General features: G+C 40.5%; 1 protein-coding gene across 1 annotated transcript in view; it reads right to left on the reverse strand.

Annotated features, from left to right (window-relative positions):
* LOC142106671 (histone-lysine N-methyltransferase PRDM16-like) overlaps positions 1-21,593 on the reverse strand; it is a 355,613-nt gene that overhangs the window by 222,045 nt on the left and 111,975 nt on the right. The window contains exon 2 of the mRNA XM_075189660.1: positions 4,394-4,743. Coding sequence (XP_075045761.1) covers positions 4,394-4,743 — 350 coding nt within the window. The remainder of the gene's footprint in view (positions 1-4,393; positions 4,744-21,593) is intronic.

Genomic DNA, 21,593 nt, shown 5'->3' on the forward strand with positions numbered 1-21,593 from the left:
ATATACAATGCAGAGAGCATTCTAGTGGCCAATATGCAATACAGAGAGCATTCTAGTGACTGATATACAATACAGAGAGCATTCTAGTGACCGATATACACTACAGAGAGCTCTCTAGTGACCAATATACACTACAGAGAGCATTCTAGTGGCCAATATACAATACAGAGAGCATTCTAGTGACCAATATACAACACAGAGAACATTCTAGTGACCGATATACAATACAGAGAGCATTCTAGTGGCCAATATACAATACAGAGAACATTCCAGTGATTGACATACAATGCAGAGAGCTTTCTAGTTACTACTATACAATAAACAGTGCATATTAGTGACTATTATAGAACGCTGACCATTATGGATACTAGATATTTATTTATCCCCTTATTTAAAAGGGCTGATCATATAACAATGACACTACGAGTTGCAGGAGACCCAGTGTGAATTCCTGAGGAAGCTCCTTGTGACCTTGGACAGGTGACTTTCTCTCCTGGTGGCCCAGGAATATTGAATGCAAGGGACAGAGAAAATCCCAGAACAATTCTGTTTACAGCGCTGGATACATTTGTGAATGTTACATATAAAAGAAACAGATAGATAGAAGCAAATGAAGTTTAACGGTTGATGGAGCAGGCCGTATTGTAGAGATCCAATTGTAAAGCGCTACGGAATTTGCTGGCGCTAAATAAATAAATGTTGTTGATGATACAAAGTTGCGGCAATAAAATCGCCAAGTTCCGCTTTTCCTACGCCATTCTGCACCCTTTTTTTAAAATTTATACGATTTATGGTGTATGAATTGAGCTGGGACAATGACAGTCCATTCGTTCTGCTACGGTTGAAGTACTTAAGGCCAAATTCCGCAAATGAAATGTACAAAATCTTGTTGGTAAACGTGTAATATTGAAATGTAACTCATTGCTAATAAGTAGAGAAGAAATTACTGTCAAACACATTTTTTCTGCTCATTATGAGAACTGATTGATACGTTCTTATGCTCCTTTGTATAACCTGTATTTAAGTGCATTTTTTTTTTATTATCCTGGCTGGAAACATGATGTGTAAAGATGAGTATTAATAAATAGGTTTTATCCAGGCATGACGAGTACAACACCTAACCATGAAATGACTTTAATGGCTTTTAAATAAATGGTTTGTGGTGTGATACGTGCAGGAGAGGGAGAGGGGCGATTCCCCCCAGGCTACGCATCTTTCAGCCGAGATTCTGTACCAGAGAGAATAAATTTAGCGCACTGCTCGGGTCCCTTCCACAAATAACGGTTTTGAGTGAACTTGGCCTTTAAAGTGGCGACATCAATCATGCAGGGAGACATTTAAATTTTAGATTACCTGTGGCGGGGACGTTAACATTTTCGATACGAGAAGTCACCGCAAGAGAGATGAATAATGTGATTTTCACTTAAAGACACAGAACACAATGCTAACTGTAATTCATTTATGTATGGGACCATTGGAGCAAAGTGTTAACAAACACTGAAACAAGTAGGCACTTCCCTAAGGGTAGCAGAAGGAGAGAGGGGCAATGCCCAAGTTTCCAGCACACTCATCTGATCAGACAGCGCCAACAGCCACTACAGTAGTCCTGGATTGCGATCTGGTGGGGTGATTGTTGGGCGTGTGATTGTGAGGGTTGGGGTGGGGGTATCTGTGTTTTATTTACTATATAAATAGATTTTGGAGAGAGACGGGCTGCTGTATACCATTGCCCAGTATTTTTATTGCTGAAATTAACTTGAGTCTATATTAAAACTACACTATGATCGCTTGTTGACTTTCTCCGTATTCTAGAGCCCACCTAGCTCATGAGTGCAGGTGCTATATAATACAATATGAATTTGCCCCACCGCTTACAAACAGTGTGCAGCTGTGGGTGTCCGTCCGTCCCCCATTCTCTTCTCTGGTCTTCCAGCTTCATCTCACCCAATAGAGTGGGTTTAGCTTGGTGCCCTATGAAGGACCAATATTTCTAAAACTAGACCGTAAGAGACGTGAACAAATGACGCTTAGCTAGAGATGGGTGCAAATTTCACACAGTTTCCCAGTGGAATGGGACTATTGAATATTCCAAGCAGATTCCTCCTTTTTTGATCCCGGAATACCCCCCCTATCATTTGGAATTCACCGTTTCCACCACAGGGCAGAATTAGTGGACACAGTTGTTGCCCTAACTCTATATATAGGATTATTTTTGCAGAATGTGGAACCTAGTATCATGGGTTGGCCGTTTCCCAAAATAACCAAGCAATAGCGAAAGATTGCATCAGCGAAACTTAGCATCTCAGTGAAACAACCCGTTCCGTCACGAAATTCAGTCATCCCTAATTGGTACTAGAGGGTGCGGAAGTGAGGGGTGGCCAGCAATGCCCCTCCTCGCACCCCACCCCAGAGACCCTCGCTCTTCACTGCAAAGAGCAGAGTCCAGGACTCTTTTCAGCCAGTGCAGCTGATTACTCATGTTCAGTCATCTTTTGAGAGCACAGAATGGGGCACCTACCTAAATTTTACTATCGGACACGGCGATGCCTCTGATTGGTACACTCAATGATATTTAATTTAATCAGACCATATATGGGTAAAAACAAACACAAATGTAGATATTTTTCATATAACATGGTGCACACCTGGACAATAGTAAAATACAAGGTACACAAAAGAAAATGCTTCAAAAAGAAACTCAGTGCAGTATTTGGCATTGAGGATACGTAGACGCCGGACCCAGGGGATGTGTGAGAACATTCTTTTCAATGGAAAAAGAGAAGTCCCAGGATTTCTCAGCAAGGAAACATTTTACAAGTGAATCCTAAATATAGAAATAGATGAGAGGGGAGATGAAAGCGCATCGTGTCCAGGACATAGGCCAACTCCAAATATAGGTCAGACATAATGCAATCTTTATTTCTCCATTTTATACGTTGCAAATTAGCAAGCAGATTGCAATTATTCAAATATATGTGGACATAATGATGCAGAACCTGCGGAGAGACCTTCAGTATCTAATAGCTAGTAGAGAGACACACCCATTAAACAGGAGGAGGGGTGTCGTCTGGCTACTTTTATTGGTTTGTAGGTGCCCTCTTGCAACTTTTACGAAGTAAAGCGTCTATTTCTGGCTTCCTACTATTTTTATTTCTTTTACCAAGTCTTTTTCTCACCTAGACCGATTAGCTAATTTGCACAGCACTTAGACACGACACAGATCAGCCCTGCTCTGAACATTGGAATGAGCGCTGTGTACAGAACAGTTTTGTTTAATATCCAGCAGCAATCAAAATAAATACATCCGCCTATATGGGATGCCAGCATAAAGCAATTTATTAGCTAAAGGAAGCAGAGTGGGGCGTGCAAATCAAGACATCAAAGTTACCTGAAGGTGGATATCCCTTTTAAGATTCGACCAATAGGTTTCTAAATAATGGTGTCTGAATAGGAGAAAACAGGTCCAGCCAACCTGTGGCTCTCTGGGTGTTGTGAAACTACAAGTTCCAGAATGCCCTGTCATTGGCTGTCTATTGGCAAAGCATGCTGGGGTTTGTAGTATTACAACAGGTTGGTCAGCAATGGTCTAAAATGTAAGCCATAGTCTACATCATGGAAACATAAGAGAGAATGTTTATGATATAACAGTTCTTGCCCCTAGCAACCAGAATTATGCTGCAAGTTTGCAAACAGTCCTTGAAAAAGGAAAGTCAGAATCTGGTTGGTTGCTAAAAGCCACGCCTACTTTTCTACCTGTAGAATAGATTTGGGGAAAGTACTCCATTATTATTTTTACTTTCTACCTGGTAGAAAGGTTGTAAGTTTACTTTTGAGATACATGACCCACACTAATGAGAGTATTTGCCCTAATCCCCTAATGTCTTAACAGGGCCCTAATCAAAACCATAATGAATTACTGAAAATACTAACAATATGAGTAAAAACCAACAACTAAAATATTAATACGAATCATCGTAGAGCTCATTAGACAAACAAAGAGTGAACGTCTGATTTATCTCTGTAGCACACAGCATATTTAGGCACAGATGGGGTGGCCATTTTTCATGCTCTCACAGACATTGGTCCAGCCTAGAAAAAATGGCTGCCTGCGATTTGTGCATTACCTCAGATGGGTGTACTTTAATAGTTTTAGAATGGGTTAAATGTAAAATAAAGTATTGACACATTTAAACTTGCTTTAAATCTCATATCAAGTATCATGTAAAACTCACCGCACCATAATTACAAGACAGAAATATATAACCGGAAAAAAAAAAACCGACACCCACTCGTATCCTGGTGCTTTAGGCCGCTCTCTGTACAATTAAAATTTACTATAAATCATTATGGAGAAGACAAAGGCTGTGGTTAATTAGGCACAGATTGTACTTACTTCCCATCCCAGATTAGTCTCTTTTATTGTGTTCTTCTGTATCATGATATAAGGTCCTAATCTTTCCCCAATGTCGATTTTCTTCTTGGCCCAAATTCCCAGGCCAGCTCCTGGTACGGACGACTCTCTGAGCTCAAAGTCAGGGGGGATGGGAATATCATCGGGAATGTAGACGGGAGCTTCGTAGGGGGAACCCTCCTTGGGGGTAAAGTCTTCGCTGGTTGGAAACGGGGAGGGAGGTCCGACGGGAATGGGCGACATAATACTGTCTTCTGTCTCCTCTTCGCCGCTGTCGCCACCAAGGAGATCCGAGGCAGGCTCATACATACTATTTACAAGGTCACTGTCACCTGCCGAAAAAAAAAAGAAGACACATAGCTGTGTTTAGGAAGTTGCACAAACAAATTTTGCGATGTAATAACAGAAAAAGAAGTTTGATTTCCAACCAAGGCCCTATCTGTGTGGATTTTGTATGCTCTCCCCGTGTTTGCGTGGGGTTTTCTCCGGGTGCTTAAGTTTCCTCGCAGAGTCTAAAGACATACTGGTACGTTAATTGGCCACTGGCTAATTATTGACCCTAGTAGAGGTGTGTGTGTTAGTGAAAATAGATTGTAAGCGCCAATGGGGCAGGTACTGATGTAAATAACTATTCTCTATACAAACCAAATAACAATCAATAAATGTGACCAAACAAAAACAGCATTGCTGTAGCCACAGATAGCAGCAAAAGTTGAATACATCAATCCTCAAGCATTTTAGAACCTTTTCTTTTAATATAAAGGGGACACTGGGTCACATGACACTTTAGGGGTGATTTAAATCCTAGCGATAGGCCACGGACGGCCTTCGGAATGCCATTGCACAAAACTGAATTCCGCCCCTTGCATTTAAAGATATGTAATAAATGCATTAAGCACAGTCGTTAAATCGTTTTTCTGTGTGTACGGTGTAAATGCACCCTATTTATGAATTCAAATTCGTTTCACTTTATTTTTCTATTAATTTGCCAGCTATTTAGATCAGCCACAAAACATGTCTGTTTTCAAAAACAACTATTATTAACCATTATTTAATTTGTAAAAATGCAATAAAAAAAAAAAGGTTAAATTACACGTCAGCCAGACAAAGAATTGCACAATGATTTGTAATAATGAGGTATATTATTCCTTGAAATAGAGGCAGGTTTGAAAACTGAAGCTTCATTGTGTATTTTGAGTTGTAAATTCCATGGTAACCTTAACAAACTCTACAATTAGGAAATCAACCTGATTATGTTAGCGAGATTCACATTATTACACGTGAATGAATATACTGTACGAAGGCAAGGGAATAAACAGAGACAGCTGATTACGCCAGCCTCTCCTCCTACATAGGCATCATATGCCTTAAAGGCTTTCAATCCGAGGGCAGAGTGGGCAGGGCCTGTTTAATGAGTGCAGGTTGGTGGGCAGACTGCTTAAGTGAATGCAACAGGGGCCTCCTTGTCTTTGGTGAAACGGACCATGAAGCGGTTACAATATGTGTAGGCAGAGTCACTTAGACAAATTAGCTTGTCCTCTATTATAATAGTAACAAGGAGTACATTTTATCTATCCATTCAGCATACTTTCACATAAATATGGCAGCAGCAGTGAGCAACTTCTGAACTCTTAAAACAGAAATAATCTAACATTTCAAGTAAAATTAAAATGAAAAACTTAATATCCTGTATTTAAAATTTCTCCGTCACAGGCCTGCCACCCAGCGATGCAGAAATTCAAAGTGCCACCTAAAACGTCACATTTGCTATATGTACAAAATAAATATTTCCCTCCAGTAGTTATTTATACTGCTAGTCATACTAAATAAAAAAAGTGATACAATTATGAAGATTTAAGATCGATTTAATGAGATCTAAAGTTTGCTACAGATGAATAAAGTTTGCGGTATAAATTTATTTTTTTCTTGTTCCCATACAAGACATGTTTGGTGGGAATGTTGGGGGAAGGGAGGTAAGTCAAGAAATTTATTTATAGTGTGACCATGCCCACATTCAGCCATGACCACGCCCCTGTCCGTCTGGTGGAGACAGACATGTAGGGAGGTATGGTATGTGCCCCCTCTGAGTTGTGACCACGCCCCCAATGAGATGTGGCCACTCCCCCAACAAGATGTGGCCACCCCCCCTCCCAGCTGCTGGAGACACAAACCTTGGGAGGTACATGAATTGGTGGGCTGCACATAAGTGCATTAACTATCAATGTACATACTATAGCACTGTGCAATTTGTACAAGTACCACTGCCTTCTGCAATCCAAACACAGGCCTACAATCACTGCTAACCAGGCTTCAATTACAGCACGAGTGTTTCTAATCACTCTTTCATAACTCGTTGTGAGGCTCTGCCAAGAACATGGTTTTTTATGAGTTTGGAAATCCTCGCTACACAATAGCATGTTATTTTCTAGCATTATAAACCTGACATTCCTGACTTTGGTTATGCAGCGGTTTCAGAGTAAGGGATATGGGTTAATGACTGTACTAACGACTGCTCGGCTGCCTTTCAGGAATAAAAAAAAAAAGTTAATAAAAAAAAAAAGTTTTGTTACAACTTAGGAGTTACCAGCGCTCCTATTGTACGGGATAAATTAAAACAGCTTTGTCAATAACTGTCAGAAGCATATCCAGTAAGTAGCATAAAAGGGAACGTGAATTGAAGACGGGTTATTCAGTGAGACGCGCCAATTACATTAAAGGTAAAATCCTACATTCCATGCGCAGAGGCGGAATAAAGGACATCATCATCACCATTTATTTATATAAACGCCACTAATTCCGCAGCGCTGTACAGAGAACTCTCGCATCAGTCCCTGCTCCATTGGAGCTTACAATCTAAATTCTTTAACACACACACACACACACACACACACACACACACAGAGGGAGAGAGAGAGAGAGGGAGAAAGAGAGACTAGGGTCAATTTGTTAGCAGCCAATTAACCTACCAGTATGTTTTTGGAGTGTGGGAGGAAACCGGAGCACCAGGAGGAAAACCCACACAAACACGGGGAGAACATATAAACTCCACACAGATAAGGCCATGGTCGGGAATCAAACTTATGACCCCAATGCTGTGAGGCAGAAGTTCTAACCACTGAGCCACCATGCTACAACAGTGAGAAGATTATAACAAATTTCTCTCATCACTGCTGTATAAGCCAGCTAATAATTTATGAAGGGAAAAAAACTAAATTCATATTAAAAAAAACAAAAACAAAAAACACATTTGTTTGAACCAGACTTAAAAAATAAAAATATCAAAATGAGATTTTTTGACGCAGAATTTCAAACTGCGCTATGATCCGTATGGCGTCAGATTCTCATCCAAAAGCAATAAATATATTGAACAATTAACTATGCAAATTAAATAAAAACAAAACAAATATGACGAGGGAAAAAACGCTATATAAACCTTAAATAGATATTGATATTTAGATAAATCCTCCCGATTTGCCCCTGGTAATACAGAAATACAGATAGTCTGCTGATGTAATCTTGTCACTTAAACTAGAGGTGACTGTGATTCCGCAGGCAGTTCTGGGGTACAAGGAGACCATCTCTCCCACAATGGCGGTAGCACAGGCAGCTAAGGGACAGACTTCCCCCCCCATGCATGAGGCAGCAGGATTGCACTCTCACAGAACAGTAGTTTCCACTAGAAAAACAGGCTAAACAACTGCTCCATTGTGAGCCAAAAGTGAAATCGAAGGAACTCCCACAGTGCATATTAATGATTGACCTCTGATGTAATCCAAGATAGGATAACACCCAGCAAAAAAATGACAGCTTTTGCTTCCAAAAAGGACCTTTTTTTTTCCACTCTGCCAAGTTGGAAAGTGGAACGATGGAGGGATACGGATACAGCGGCGTGTTAGTTTAACGATACACCCAGTTACTCAGATCTTATAGAACAGGCTTTCTGTTGAGGAACAACTTGTCTCATCGGTATCTAGAAGGTCAGACCTGTACTGCACAGTGCAGAGTTATTTGGCAGAGTACAAACCAAACCTCTTATTCCCTTTCAGTTTGGACAGAGGAAGTATATTGCAATGCCAAGTTCACTACATCTTTCTACCAGTATGAAGTAGAGCAGGCTCGGCCAACCTGTGGCTCTCCAGGTGTTGTGAAACTACAAGCCCCAGCATGCTTTGCCAGGAGATAGCCAGCTGATAGCAGGTGTTGTGAAAATAGAGATGCTTGGGCTCGGTTCCCCGAGAACCGAACATACCCGAACTTAGCAGACCCGAGTACCGAGCCGAGTCGGCTCTGTACTTTCGCGCTTTTTCGAATTTAAAAACGAGGCAAAACATCATCGCTACGTCGTCTGATCTCGGATCTCGCAATTTTTGGATTCCTTTTTAGGATCTGACATAAGGACAAGGACAATTCCATCTTGCACCATTTTTCTTTTCTGCCACTGCTGTGTGCCAATGTTTCCTAGATGTGCTAGGAACTGCCGTGTGTTTGTGTCATTGCTCTGTCGCTTACCATCCAGCCAGGTCGCTGTAGTATTGGTCCAAAAGTGTCTGAAAATAATAATTTGACTTGTGAGGTGGTCAAAACTGACTGCAAATAACTTGAAATTAGTGTTAGTGAGGTTAATAATAATGTAGGAACAAAAAAAAGAGCAAAATTATGTGATTGTAGCATATTTTAGGATTTTTTCTAAAAAATCCAAAACCAAAAACACACGAGGGCGGTTTTGTCAGAACCTAAACACGAAGCTAATTCAGATCCAAAACCAAAACCAGTTCACAGGGGTCAGTGAGCATCTCTAATGTGAAACTACAAGCCCCAGCATGCTTTGCCAGGAGATAACTAGCCGATAGCTGTCAGAGCATGTTGGGACTTGTAGTTTCACAACATCTGGAGAGTCACCGGTTGGAGAAGCCTGAAGTAGATGGGGAACAAAGGGGGCAGGCAGTGGTTGAGTAAAACATTTTGGTCAGGACAATTTTTTTAACGCCAGTTCCTTATCAGACCACAGATTGGCTAAAGATCAGCACAGTCCATCTACCTGAAGGTTATAAGGACTGTGTTGTCTTACTGTTTTACAGTGTTGTACTCATTGCTTATTTGTAGCGTGTGTTATTGGTGCCAAAATATAAATTAATAATAAACTTACATGTTGTTTGTGCTGAAGAGCAAAATGTATATTTATTTTAAATAAATATTTAAAAAAAAATCCTTCCCAATCATTTTTTCATAAGCTTTACAGAAAATACTGATAGTTTGCAACTGTAACATCCATGATGTAACCAAAATGGTTAAAATAATAATCCTAAAGTTAAAAGAAACTTACAGCTAAAATGTAAACTTCTCTAGAAAAATAACCAAGGAACGGTTGCTTTCCCTGTCTACAAAACTCAAGCCTCTGAGGAAACCTCTTCATACAAAGTAACAGCACTGTCAGCAAAAATAAACACAGACTACTAAATAAATTAAAACACAAAACATAAACAGCGTATTTTTTTTTCTACTGTTGTTTAAACGAGACGTCTTCCAACTCGTTTCTTTCAGCAGAAAGTCTTTTTCCACAGACGTGGAGAGAACGGCTACGTTTTAGGTTTTTAGAGCAGCAAATTATTGCACAGTCAATTTTGTGGAACATGCCTTAAGTGTTTCTGGTCAAAGTCTGCTTCTCTTTTCCTGGAGTTGCGGGCTGTAAATTGTTGTCTAAAGCAATTACTGTATTAAAAGGCTAGCAAATGTAACTGTTTCTGAAATGTAATGAAAATACTGATCAAGCATAACCTGTGCTACCCCAAGTATCTGTTACAGTCACATGCTTTCCATTTTACATGCACAGGGCTGCAGTTTTCTCCTGTTTACACGCTTGCTCAGCACACTGCATGAATTAGGTGGCAAGTGTATTGTTTACCTTGTTCCCCAGACGTGTGGGTCTGTGGTCTTGTGAACAAAAAAAATAAATAAGTAGAGCTGTTTGCAGTAATCCCAAAAAAGAAGTGGAGCGAGTTTGGGGAATAAAGAAAGGGTGAGGGTGTTAGACCGTAGGTGGGGTAACAGGGCGGATGTACACTCGACAGGGGGGAAGGGGCGGGAACTAAAAAATGCCCCTCCCCTCGCAAAGTGTTGGATGCAAAGCGGGGGATTGGAGGGTAACTGCCTGGACCAATAGGAAGCCACAAGCTCACGACAAGGCCACACCTCCCATTGGCTGCACCTGGGAAAATAGTGGCGGGAGAGCACAAGCTACTTGTCCTAGGCTCCCTAGACACTTGAAACGCGTTGGTACAAGGCAAATGAACTATTCTAAGACAATATTATAGCCAGGGATGCTGAGATGTGGGTAGGATGGGCACAAAGAAGAAGTATAATGGTGGACCCCAGGTTCCTATGGGCCAGGTCAATCGACTCTTTATTTAAGATGTCCCATGAACGGTCAGAGTAGAGACATTTCACTCCTGGGCCAGATAAGAGAAAGTTGGGTAAAAATTACAGTGATAATTTAAATAATAATACAATTTACTTTAAAGGGGTATATTTGCTCTATGGAGTATAGACCTGTCCTTCTCAATAATACTGTACTCAATAGAGGCAGACACAGGATTTGTAGAGGGGGGGTTTCCACACCACGCCACCAGTGGGCGTGACCAGCATGCAAGGGGGCGTGGTTATAATTTTAGACAGTGCTTGGCTGCTCTCTAACTCTTCCTATCCCTATAATATACATGGGCAATGCTGCGTGGACTATTGTTAGGTGCACGCAGTTCTCCCTTTTCAAGCAGAGCCGTGTGACAGGGGAGCAGGGTCCAGCCACCTCAATTATACAGTGCCTCAGGCTTGGAGGGGGGTTTCCAGCCACTAGGAATTCCCCCTCGGTTTGCCTATGCTCAAATATCAAGTGGTTTGGACACCGTGGCTCCACACTCGCCACTCCCCAGTCCCAGGTACGACCTGATAGTGACAACCCCCACCCCTCTCCAGCCCTCCCGTCCAAATACCCCCTCACATAAGCCCAACAAATCTCCGTCCCACCTTGGCTACCTCTATTTCTAAGTTTGCACATGTTGGTCCATTTTGCGGCCTGTCGAAATACTTGAAATAAAGGAATCACTTTATTGTACTTCATTGTAACGTTTAAGATTTTGTAATATGTCAACGGCATATTCCTTCTTTTTGTTTTGTAGCTTTATACACTGTTTATGATACGGTTTGGAAAAATAAAAAGTAAAAAAAAAAATTACTTTAAGGTGACTGAGATATCATTCTAATTTACAGTAGGGACTATGCTATTCCATATAATTTGCACATTTTCCTAGTGATTTGGGGAGTGATGGTATCAGATCTCACAAGTAAACGTAATAATGGCAAAACCCAACCTTTTAAAAATATACTTACAAGAGGGTTTTACACAGATATCAACATGACTTGTGTATTAGACCATTTTAACTGCAGCTATTAAGAGGTCTACCTCCTCATACATAATATAAAACTATTTAAATATATGTTTCTGAGTAACAAATCCGCCCACCAAAAGCCATAAGAAGTACAGATAGATCTAAGAGCTTATTTTTTTTTTTAAAGCACAATATGAACAATCACCTTAAGAAAAGTCCCCTTGTTAGAAGATTGTTGAAAGAAAGAAAAAAAAAAAAACCAGTTGCTATATCCTTACATTCAAAACCTAAATCATATTTTTATAAGAAGAAAACCCTAGCGTAAAATTTATAAGGGGGTTTAAAAGACTAATAGCTAAGTGGTAAAAAGGAAATTAAAGATATTCCTTAATTAAGGGATTTCTCCTTGTGAAATAGGAAATGCAGCCTGTAACGATAATTTGGAGTATTCCTCAAAATGCATTTTCCAGAGTACAGTAAAAGCAGCGGGGAGGGTTTCCAAATAACTCAGCATTAAATACCAGTGTTAGATTTCCAGTAAAAGACTATTCGAGCCAGGCAGCAAAAATATTTCTTCACAGAAGAGCCTATTAGACCGGGTGTGAGAAACGCACATTTCTCGATTGTATAGCAGAAAACCTGTTGCAAGCTGATATTGTAGCGGAATACACTGCGCTGGATGTATCAGGATGGTGATTGGACATTACACCGAGAACCCCCACACAGGGGCGTGACAATAGGGGGTGTATTGGTTACAGTGGCTAGAGGGTCAGGAGGGAAGGGGAGGGTGGGGGCAACATAGGAGCATAGGCAAGTATGGACTGATGGCAGATACAACATCTTGCAAGGACCCCAAGAAGAAAATTAGCTTTTTTTAATTTTTTTTTAATTATTTCCCTACAGTTTGCTCCTCTCCAAAATCTCTTGCTTGACGCTGCCGCCTCTTTAGGCTGGTTACCCACTGGTGTTGTGTTAAATGCCAGGGACACCACAGTGTGATCACAGTGGCTCAGTGGATAACGATGGGGTCATGGGTTTCATTCCCGACCACGGCCTTATCGCTGTGTAGTTTATGCGTCCTACCCGTGTTTGATTGGGTTTCCCCCGGTTACTCTGGTTTTTTTTCCCACACTCCTAAAACATACTAGTAGGTTAATTGGCCGCTGACAAAAAAAAGTAACTCTACTCTGGGTGCGACAGTGCAGGGGCGGACCTAGATGTAGTTTTCAAGGTGGGGGGGGGGCGATTTTGCATAATCGCGCCCATCCTTCATTCTGATTGGCTGGCCCCAGAAAACACCGGCCACGATTGGCCACGCCCCTCAACCCGTTTTGATCGCGTCTTGGATCCAAATTTAAAGGACTTGTGCTGTTAGGGGGGAGGGGGGGGGCGTTTGCCCCAATCGCCCGTTTCCCCCCCTCCTCCTTGGATCCGCCACTGTGCCAGTGTATGTTGGGGAATTTAGACTCAATAGGGCAGGGACTAATGTGATTGACCAAAATATTCTCTGTACAGCGCTACTGAATTGGTGGCGCTATATAAATAAATGATGATGATGATGATGAGACGACACACAGTGGTAATAATCAGTAATGTCTAGGGGTTGGTGGAAATATTGTTGGTGTATGCAGCACCAAAAAAAAAACGTTTCTGAAACCAAAAGGGCACATTTACATGGTGCCTTGATGCCAGGCAGCGCATCTTGGCAGTTAATACAGACAAGAAGTCTTTGTTCATTTAGTAAAATCTCCGATACACAATGTGCCTCTGCAAACTGCTTCTGAGAGACACACAGCGTCACCTCACGGCCAATTGAATCTGCCCTAAGTGTAAATGCTATTGGGCACAGTGTTATTGGATATAACATACATGCTTGTACTAGCTTTACAACGCTCTAGTAAGAGGGAGCATATTGACGCCACTGGGTAAGGGTCCTTAGGAGCGCACCCCTCTCCACTTGATAGCCACACTAGAATTTCTTACAAACATTATAGTTTGTTTGGTGCCACATTTGTAAAACATTAGACTCTTTTTAATTATATTATTTAAAACAACATTGATTTTGCAGCAGCTCTTCGGAGTGATAGCCTCAGCTACTCCGTTCCCCAAAAAGACCCTCTCTCCCTGTTTGCAGAAGCCGTGTCCTGAATTTCATTGTCATTCAGCTCAGTGCGTTCCCCCCCTCGGGGCTTCCAACAGGACTGCTGACGTTTATTAACACGGCAGATTAATAGCACTGGGAAAAGACATTTTCACAAACATGATGAATATTAATAATAATCAATAACAACTTATATGTCCTAAATTGAGCTGCAGACATTGCCCTGGGGGGGTGCAGAGAGAAAAGACTGGAAGTGATGAAAAGGGATAAAATATAGGAAAGAAAACCCTTGAAAGCAGTATGCATTTTTTTTGGGGGGGGGGGGGGGGTTATTTTTTAGGCTTATTGGGCCTGAGTCATTAAGGAGAGCAAAGCATAAAAAAAGAGTAACTTTGAATCTGGGCAAAACCATGTTGCATTTGAGGGGGAGGTTAAGTTAAAATGTAGGCACAGATTTATAGTCAGGGTAGGGCATGTCCTAGTTCAACTTTAAATTTCAGTGTAAAAATAAAGCTATCAAGTATTTGTGCGCTAGATGAAAAAACAACCAGTATTTTTCTTATATGCAAAATAATAAATTAATTTGCACCCCTTGCATTGTAACATGGTTTGTCCCGGAGAACATTTACTCCTTTTTCTTGCCTTACTGTCCTTAATGACTCAGGCCCATAGTGTTTAGTAAATAGAACTATTTATATGTTATTTATATGTTCCCACGTTCCCAAGTATGTATGAAATTAATGCCCTATAAAATATATATATTTGCAAATGAACCGCAAGTCCCTATAATGGTATTCTACTGCATCCAAACAATCCTAATATTCTACAAGATTTTGATAGTATGAAAGTCCAGTTTTCGAATGACCTCTTTTGCACTGTGATCAAACCCCACAGTCACAGGTAAAATACCGATTTAGGCCCCCTCCTACTCACTGATAATGTCAGCCCCCCTTTGCACCCCCCACATAAAAAGAGGTTAGGTTAATAGTATACTAAGGTTTTAAGCAAGAGCTTATGTTACATAATGGATAATCTGTCTTTGCCCACTGTTGTCTCAGAAGATGTCCTGATTGGTTGTTCTCCCACCTAAGTATTGTCGTTCTACAGTTCCTCACTTTATATGAACATCTAAACCTTTCATTACTGTTCTAAGCAAACCAGCCGGAAGTTTCCTTTCTGTGTCCCATTTAGAACAATACTCGCAGACTTTGTCTTCATTTCTGTTCAGAACAGATTGACGGACGAATACTTTTGTCTAGCATGAAATTAGCATAGTTAAAAATACAATTTTATTTTATTTTACTATCTACTCTAGTACTATTTGTCATCGATAATCTATAAACAAATCATTTTTAATAGCGTCTCTCCTAAATATAATGCAAGTTAAAAAAAAAAAAAAATACAAATAATGTAATGTCTTATCTATGAAGGTAGATTTGCCCAAAAAACCCAAAATATTTACTTTTATTTTAGCTTATTGATTCGTCTCAAGTTCAATGTTCATTGTCCACTTACGGACATTGCCAAGGTGCGAGACATCCCAAAATTGGTCCCTCTAATTGGATAAGTATTTTTAACTTAAATGACATCTGATCAAACATTTCTAATCAACCTAATGAATTATTTGTCTCAATCTCATGATCATACCCTATTTACTTAACCCAAGGATTACTTTCGCATTTAAAATTCTTATCAGTTGTTGGCTATGGATAATGTCAACAATTAATGGCTGTATTGTAACTATTGTAATTAGAGTATTTTTGTTTTTATCAAAACAAACAGCCAAGAAGGACTAAGGAATTTATCCCTGTACGACGTTATAACTTCTGCAGTGCACTTACCTCTAGAATGGTATAGGAAATTGACTATTTAAGGTTATCCAAGTATGCCTGAATAATTAATGTCGGTATTATCCAATGTTTGACCTAGTGCATAACATATGCATTGGAGGTAAAATTGTAGATATTTTAAATAAAATACTTGCTGGTATATTGTTACTGTCATTCATAAGAACAGAGTTAAAGTATGACCAACTATATTGGTCTCGCTTTAGTAGGCAAGTATGATACTGTGGACAAAGACGGATCCAGAGGGGGGCAATCAGGCAAATTGCCCCCGCCCCCAACAGCAATCTTAATACCTTAAAATTGCTGCTGGGAGGTCTGATCATTGGGACGGAAGAGGGCGGGGCCAAAGTGAAAGAGTGGATTAGCTATGCAAACCCCCACCCCCTAAAGAAAGTCCACCCCTGAGGAGACAGCCATTTTTTAGGCTGAGCCAATGTTCTTGGCAATGGAGCGTGTGATTTCGCTAGTCACTAGAACCTCGTGGGCTACACCTTAGTGACGACACTAGTTCCTAGTGATTTGATATACTGATTGTTCAAACCAAAACATGGCTGCCTCCATTGGAGACCAATATACCCTAAGTAGTGCCAAACGATCGTTTCCTTGTCTTATTGAAAGCATAAAAGTGGCCTTGCAATCTTAAAAACGGCACTCGGAACGGAGAACGGCCCCCATACCCCCCTCCCCCACCAACCTGGTCTACATCCCACAGAGCTTCATAGATGGTGCTAACACTCAGTTTTCAAAGTGTGATATGAGGTGTTAAACACCACCTGGCTCTATTTAAAGTAAACGTTGTGTACTGAATGGAATTATTTATATAAAATGCACATGGGACTCGGGTATTTGTATTTCAGAGCGGTCGCACACCCCCCTATTTCCTCGCTGCTCACACACCGCCTGGGGCCAGGCTGGTGAAATGACTTGCGATGCCACTGTAATTTTTATCAAGCCTTGTTTTTGCTAAAAAGCCTCTTTGTTTCACAGAAATGTGATTTGGTCTTTTCTTCCTCTCTCCCATCCCTTAGTTAATATACTACTTCCACTTGCCCTGGAGGAAGGAAAGGTATTCCACAGAACAGTTCAAACCTCACTGCTTTTTAAGCTCTAAATCACAGTAAAAACAGTAGACACCACCTTTGCAGGCGGGAGGGAAGGCCAATGTTGACACAATGTGTTTTGTGTGCATTAACTCCCCAAACTCCTGATTTCATTGGTAATTAAATGTTACAATAAATTTGGTACATTGTTTAAGAAACTTAAAAAATGCTCCACACAATTATTTTTCAAATTAATATCTCCTAATGGATTCTAAAATGATTTGCAATGTAATTTATTTTTATTATAGTGCATAAATAATAAGCATGTGCTACATTTTTACTAAACGATTTAACTTGTGAGCTGACTCTGTTAGCTGGGCATGTATTAAGTCAGTTTGAAAAGATAGATGTCTGAGCTCTTCCTTCCTACTATTACAACTTGGTGGTTTAGTGTTAGGGGGGAATGCAATTGCTACCGAGATCCCCGAAAAACGAGCGCTCGAAAAATATTACCGTTAATACGGTAATATGCGCGTAAATACCGTTAATACGGTAATTTACTCGCTGGATTTCAGCTGCGAGATGAAATTCAGCGAGTAATTACCCTATTAACGGTAATATTTTTCGAGCACTCGTTTTTCGGCGGTCACGCCGAACAATTGAATACGCCCCTTAGTGCTTCACTTTGTTGCAACAATGTGGCAGATCTGCTAAACAGTCCTTAGTGCTTTAGAGAGCTTAGTTACAATCCCCATCTGCTTTATTTATTTTTTATTAAAGAAATGCCTTAAAAATATGGCGTTGTTCCCAATATTGCATTCTAAAAGGTTTATGTTGTGTTTTAAATGTTATGACCTGGCATGACCTATTTCTTATGCGCTAACGCTTAATACCAGTACAATAGATAGCATTAATAAATGCGCAAAGCGTGAAAAGTGCATGGATAATGTGTTAAAATTGCATTACTAAAAGAATATGTTTAGTTTCCGTGCGTTTGTAACAGTTTAAACAGAACATCTTAAAACTGTAGGCTTTTCATAGTGGATAATAATGTCCTCATCATCATCACCATTTATTTATATAGCGCTACCAAGTCCGCAGCGCTTTACAGAGAATATTTGTCAATCACATCAGTCCTTGCCCTATTGGAGCTTACAGTCTAAACACACAAACAGACACACACACACACACACACTAGGGTTAATATTGTCAGTAGCCAATTACCCTACTAGTATATTCTTGGCATGTGGGAGGAAACTGGAGCACCCAGAGGAAACCCACGCAAACACGGGAGAACATACAAACCCACATAATGTTCGGAATCAAATTCATGACCCCAGTGCTGGAAGGCAAAATTGCTAACCACTGATATCACAGGAATATCAGGATTGCTATACGCTTCCAGCACTCTTATAGACTACAGTATGTCGCTGGTGGGATAGCAATTTCAATTAGAGATGCTCGGGCTCAGTTTTCTGAAAACACAAGCCCACCCGAACTTAAGGGATCCGAGTAGGGTCGCGAGCCGGCTCGGTACTTTCACGCATCCTCGAATCTCAATCGAGGTACAACATCAACGTTGCGTTGTCGGTTTGGATTCCATAAGTAGCTCCCTCCCCAGGAGATCCAGCGCCATGGCTCACACAGAAACAGGGGTAGCAATGTTCTTATCACTCTCCAGACTCCAGTGACATTACTCAGTCAGTGCCATTGCTCACACAGAAACAGGGGTAGCAGTGTTGTTATCACTCTCCATTCTCCAGGGACATTGCTCAGTGCCATTGTTCATACAGAAATAGGAGGGGTAGCAGTGTTCTTATCACTCTCCAGTCTCCAGTGACATTGCTCAGTGCCATTGCTCACACAGAAACAGGGGTAGCAGTGTTGTTATCACTCTCCAGTCTCCAGTGACATTGCTCAGTGCCATTGTTCATACAGAAATAGGAGGGGTAGCAGTGTTCTTATCACTCTCCAGTCTCCAGTGACATTGCTCAGTGCCATTGTTCATACAGAAATAGGAGGGGTAGCAGTGTTCTTGTCACTCTCCAGTCTCCAGTGACATTGCTCAGTGCCATTGTTCATACAGAAATAGGAGGGGTAGCAGTGTTCTTGTCACTTGACAAAAATTTACTGGTAATTAATGTTATTGAGGAAAATAATAATGAAGGAATAAAAAAAAGAGCCAAATTATGTGATTTTAGAAACAAAATAGGGATCCAAAACACACAAGGGTGGTTTTGCCAAAACCAAAACACGAAGTTAATCCAGATCCAAAACCAAAACACGGGGGTCAGTGAACATCTCTAATTTCAATACACGGGTAAAAAGGGCATTTACCCTGGGTCCACCAGAACAGAGCCACACCATTACACTTCCTAGTAATAGATCCTGGATAACAAAGACCGTAAATACAATAAGGTGTTTAACAACTAGTCAAACATATGTTAAAAATGACAGCAAACATTTGCTTTGATAATGGCAACGTGCCGATGTAATCACCCGATAACCTTATGGAAATAAATAAATGATCCAGCGTCTGTGAATATCTTTGCACATTACTGTTCCATGCACAGGAAGCAGGAATAGCGTCGGCTATTAATTGACTACAAAAATACGGAAATAAATAATTGCTCTGTTTGTCGTCCACAAGGATTGGGCCGTCACTAAATATTTTCCCACATAAATTAAAGGATTAATCACATGCACTAAATGTAACAAAACAAATATGAATAAGACAATGGCAGCTAACTATTTATTTCTCTATTACTCTTAACACTCCACATTTAGGATCCAAATCACACGTGCTAAGTACACTGGAGATTAGCAACTAAATGACACAAATTACCATGAAAGTCATATTGATAGAACATGACATTTACAACCACTGTCAGCTTAATCCCAGCGAGTCATGCCTTGTATTATACAATAGGACAAGGCTTGTCATACACTGTGCGGCTCACATACAATATGCAACTAATGATAACTGTTAGCCAGCGTTATTAAGCATTTGCTTCCTCCTTAATAAATAATTTATTACCGATCGACCATATTCCTTTGCCACAAATGGTGCAATCTAGCTCCGATCGTGCGGATTGCCGTAATATCGCTTTGTGGGTTGTTAGATTGTGACTGAACGCTGAAAGAAATGCACAACTGTATCTTGCAGGACAACGTCACAATTTAGTTATACGCCCTGACACACAATGTGGCACTTTTGTATAAAAAGTGGCTGCTTGCAAATATTTCTCAGGGCCGATGTTCTCATGTCTCCATTGCGCCCATCAATGACCGCCAAAAATTTCAGCCACGTAGTGAATGATTGGTAAGTGGAGAAGAAAGGACAGAGATGGTGTCTGTTCCATTCCCCACAACAAACTTACTACCTATACCCTTGCCTTGTACCCTTGCCTATATAGCCATATAAATACATGTATTTCTATGGTTCAATCACAAATAAACCTAATTTGTTGCAAATTTGGCCACCTATGTGGCTGTCTCTGCAACATCCATATTCCAGTTGAGTCCATGGACGTCCTCAGACTGATGGATATCCTATCGGTGTTTCTAAACTCCAGTCCTGAAGTACCATCAACAGATCATGTTTTCAGAAGGTCCTTAATCAGGCACCGGTGAATTATTGTATCCGATTACACCAGCAATAACTCCTCTGCCTTCCTCAGAGGTAACATCTTAAAACATAATCTGTTGGTGGATACTTCAGGACTGGAATTGAGAAGCCTGGTCCTATTATGTCTCTTTGATTTTAATCAAATTGGGTTAAATTTTGAACTGGCATCATGGTCTTCCAGTTGACCCTATGTTCAAATTGGTCTCAATCAACCAGATTGGTGAACATCTTCTATACCTGTACCAACAGCTTGAGTATGGCCCCTCTCCGTGCACCAGTGAGGATGGTGTCTAGATGGTTTACTGTTGTATACAGTCACCAACACAAAAATAAGATTTACAAAGGACAATCATTGATAACACTGTTAGCAGCATCTGCAAGGTCTTTATTCCAAGAATATAAATTGATTCTGTAAACGGATAAAACTTAATCACATCAAGCACATTAATCCTGCGTCTAAATGTGACCAGTTTTTTAGACAACGGTAGACCCTTGATGTATAGGGCAAAGCTAATCACTGGTGAAAACATCTGTTTTAGCCAGAGATAGGTCTTTTCACCCTTTAATAAATAGACCCCTAAAAGAGAGCAATTATGAATACAATATAGTTGAATGAACTTTGATCCATGGAGAGGTGCATTTGACACTGCAAAATTTCAGCGTCAGTTTGTCAAGTGCCGGGTATCAATATTGTACAAGGTTTAGGTTCTTGGATTGGCTGCAGGATAACCTCCTCCCTTTTTAAGGGACACAAAGTCCAAAAACGTTGTGCCTAGCAGAGGGGAATGCATTTGCTAGGCATAATTTCTAAGCAGGCTATAAAATAAACTTAAGTAAGAGTTCCCACCCCTTTACCTACTACTTTTTGGACCTTACCAGACCCGGACAAGCCCCCAAAAACATCACTCCCATGATTTCCCACATATCCTTAGCCACTAGACCATGCATCCGAGCTCTTGTATTGTGATTGGCAGGAAAGTTATGTGTGTTCTGTGACCATGTAAAGGCACAAAGCTGCAGGTCAAGTGCATCTACAAGTCACAGAAATCAGAGGTGACTTCTAACATCTCTTATAGTATAGAGTGGGGGCACATTATTCCTTAAATTAATAAGTTTTGTTCAACATTGGAGCAGTGACATCAGAGCTCAGGGGTTATACAGATATTAATTACAAGAGATTATAC

The sequence above is a fragment of the Mixophyes fleayi genome, chromosome 11 (assembly GCF_038048845.1).
Source record: "Mixophyes fleayi isolate aMixFle1 chromosome 11, aMixFle1.hap1, whole genome shotgun sequence".
NCBI lineage: Eukaryota > Metazoa > Chordata > Amphibia > Anura > Limnodynastidae > Mixophyes > Mixophyes fleayi.